A 3,136-nucleotide genomic window follows, 5' to 3' on the forward strand; every position below is an offset into this window, starting at 1 on the left:
ATCATTCTTCGATATTAAATATCTATAAAATAAAATTTTTGAATAACTTACCACGCCCATGTATGTTAATTTAGCGAGTTTTGTAATCGGTCCGCGTAAATTGCCGGTAAAAGCTACAGGCGCAAGACCAATCATTAACTTAATTTTTGCGTTATAATCTGGTTTTTGGGACATTGCCACCAAAAATTGCGTAGTTCCTTGAGAATGACCGATATAAAAAATTTGTTTATAATTCGTTTGATGGATTATATAATCGATTGTTGCCGGAATATCATAAATACCGAGTTCGTGGTAACTGAAAACATAAAAAAAAAAACCGAAACATTATAAGATATATAAATAAAAAAGAATAAAAAAAAAAAAAGAAAAAGAAATTAAGAAATTTTGCTTCGTATACCTAAAATTCCAAAAATATCGTTCCGTTGGTAACATCGAAATATGATTTCTTGAATAAATGTTTCCTCTGTTATTTCCAAGCCATACATCGTATCCTGCATCTGCTAACATGTATGCTGGAAATATGCACTCCATATAAATTATAATAAATTGTAATTTATTTTAAAATTTTTATTTTAAAAATAGAAATTGATTTTTTTTAGAATTGAAAAAAATCAGTCATAATTTCTTTTTAAATTAATCTTACAACTCTTAGAAGAATTTATCAATTTTATATTTTAATCATTATTGAATATTTCAAAAATTTTTTTTTATTTTTTACAGAATTTATAAAAATGTGAGAAATATCGATTTAAAAGTGTTCGTTGGCGATAAAAAAGTTTAAGTATATCGAAGCAATTACGATGTATTTAAACTTTATTTATGTCAGGGATGTAATTTTTTAACCAGTTTTTACAACCAAAGATGACATCATAAGATAAACTAAAAAGTACGAATTTAGAAATAGCTTTCATGATGTACAACCTTGACGCCAATTACATAACAATGGTATAAAAACAAGAAAGAATATACATGAAAGAATTAATTAAAGATAATTGTTATATATGTAATTTTAAAATGTAATTAGAAAGTACTTATGTAAAACATATTTTAATATAGTGTTCAGATTATGATATATATATAAATGTATATTTATATAGAATTTTAATTTCTTTAAAAGTCATCTCTTTATTATTTTATATATTTATTATTTTATTTTTTTAATTATTTTTTTTTAATAATTTTATTATTATTTTTGTAATAATTTTTTTAGTTAATTTTATATGTTTATTATTATTATTAGGTTAATATAAAATATAATATAAAATTATTAAATTAATAAAATAATAATATAAAAGTTAATGTAAAATTAAATGTAATTCCTTTTATTAATGTGATTTCTCATTTTTATAAAATAGATAAATCTTTATAAATTTCCTAGTAACTTTCCAAAATAATTTAGCAAGGAAATTTCTACTTGCATTTTAAATTATCAAGAAGAAAGAAGAAATTACATAAGTCATTAAATTATATAATTCATTTAGTTATGTTATTCTTATTTTATCTTAACATCGAATCGATCTTTTATGATTTTCTATTCCATTTATTTTTTTTATAAGATCTTATAAAATTACAATAAATTGCAATTAATTGGAATATTCGGAATTATAGAACAAATATAATTTTTTGAAATATTTTAGAACAGATTTATGAGGAAAAAATCTCATACTCGTATAAATTCGATTATACATATACATATGTATACAGACAAAACAAAAAAAATTTTAAACTTTAAATTTTTGTTAAAAAATAATGTTAAAATCTGATTTTTAGAAAAATATATTATTCTTTAATATTAGATTAAAATTAATATTAAATTAATATTAAATTAATATTCGAAATTAAAATTACCTAATGCTCTTTCTGGTCCCATAAGGATCCAATCCGCAGAACTGCCCGCTAATCCATGCTGAATTAAAATTGGCCGCTTCGCGTTTTTAAAATTCCTTTCACCATTAATACGTCCGTATGGAAGTCTATGAATTTCTAGAATATAACCATCTTCTGTCACAATATTATGAATTTCCACCTGATATCCATGATTTTTTATCAATTCTGGCTGTTTAATAAAAATAACAATTTATATTCATTATTTTAATTTAATTTATCTTTTTAAATTATAAAATTTTTTCTATAGAAGTGCAAGTCTTACGATTTAATAATTCTTACGCTTAAATATATCTATCTTATAAAAAAATAGTAAATATTGAATTTATTATTCTAAATAATAATTAAAAAAAAATATAAAAAATATTAAAAAATATAAATAAAAATTGCAAAGATATAAAAATATATTGAACTTACGGTTTTAAGCGTAAAGTTTAATTTACGGTTTGATGTATGAGTTGTTTTTGCCAAAAGAAAATTTAAAATAAGAAATTGCGATACTATAAGACCATAGAATGACGACATGATGTTACATGTGAAATATATCAATGAAATTAAGAACGTGAATATGTATATATATATATATTTATATATAAGAGAAGACTATTTCGCGACTATAAATGATAAGAGATGCTTATATTGCATGTTTCATTTTACTTTGTATTGTTCTCGACTTTTAACGAATATAAAGTTATACTATTACTATATAAGTGAAAAGTAGCTACGATAGGGGATTATTGTTCTGTTCGCGGGAAATACCTACTGTGTAATGACTTTCCCATCTTGTTTCACGCATCTGAAATTGAGAATTTTAATGTAGTAGAGGGTTCTAACGAATAGTAACGAGTTTTGTATCCTTGTTGATAATATTAATGCATTTTTTATGATTCGCTTTAATGATCTTTCTTTATTTTCATTTATAAAAATTGATATTACTTTAGATCGATGTTTCTTATTTATATATATGTAAGTATATATAACTTATAATAATTAATAATTAAAAATATGTTTATTTTTCTAATTTTCTTTAAATTAATTAAAATGTTTCAATATGTTTATTTAAGTTTCAATTATTTGTTATAAATATTATAAATATATTATAACAAATAATATATATATTATAAATTTATAAATATTATAAATATTATTAAATAATTATTGAAATCTTTATGTTAATCCTATTAATTGGATATAATTAAATTAAATCTGTTATCATTTCATAAAGAGTATAATCAAAACTATTAAAAAATTT

At 20.8% G+C, this 3,136-nt stretch overlaps 1 protein-coding gene across 2 annotated transcripts in view; it reads right to left on the minus strand.

Annotated features, from left to right (window-relative positions):
* The window catches only part of LOC102672798 (lipase 3-like), a 4,341-nt gene extending 1,879 nt beyond the window's left edge, over positions 1–2,462 (minus strand). Inside the window, exons 1-4 of one of the 2 annotated variants that reach the window (XM_006613236.2) lie at positions 2,302–2,462; positions 1,849–2,056; positions 398–497; positions 52–295 (exon numbers count right to left, since the gene is read on the minus strand). In XM_006613236.2, coding sequence (XP_006613299.1) covers positions 52–295; positions 398–497; positions 1,849–2,056; positions 2,302–2,409 — 660 coding nt within the window. In that variant the 5' untranslated portion in view covers positions 2,410–2,462. Of the gene's footprint in view, positions 1–51; positions 296–397; positions 513–1,848; positions 2,057–2,301 lie in introns of both variants that reach the window. The other variant, XM_006613235.2, reaches the window with a different exon arrangement.
* Positions 2,463–3,136: the final 674 nt, after the last annotated feature.

The sequence above is a fragment of the Apis dorsata genome, unplaced genomic scaffold, assembly GCF_000469605.1.
Source record: "Apis dorsata unplaced genomic scaffold, Apis dorsata 1.3 scaffold_137, whole genome shotgun sequence".
Classification (NCBI taxonomy): Eukaryota; Metazoa; Arthropoda; class Insecta; order Hymenoptera; family Apidae; genus Apis; species Apis dorsata.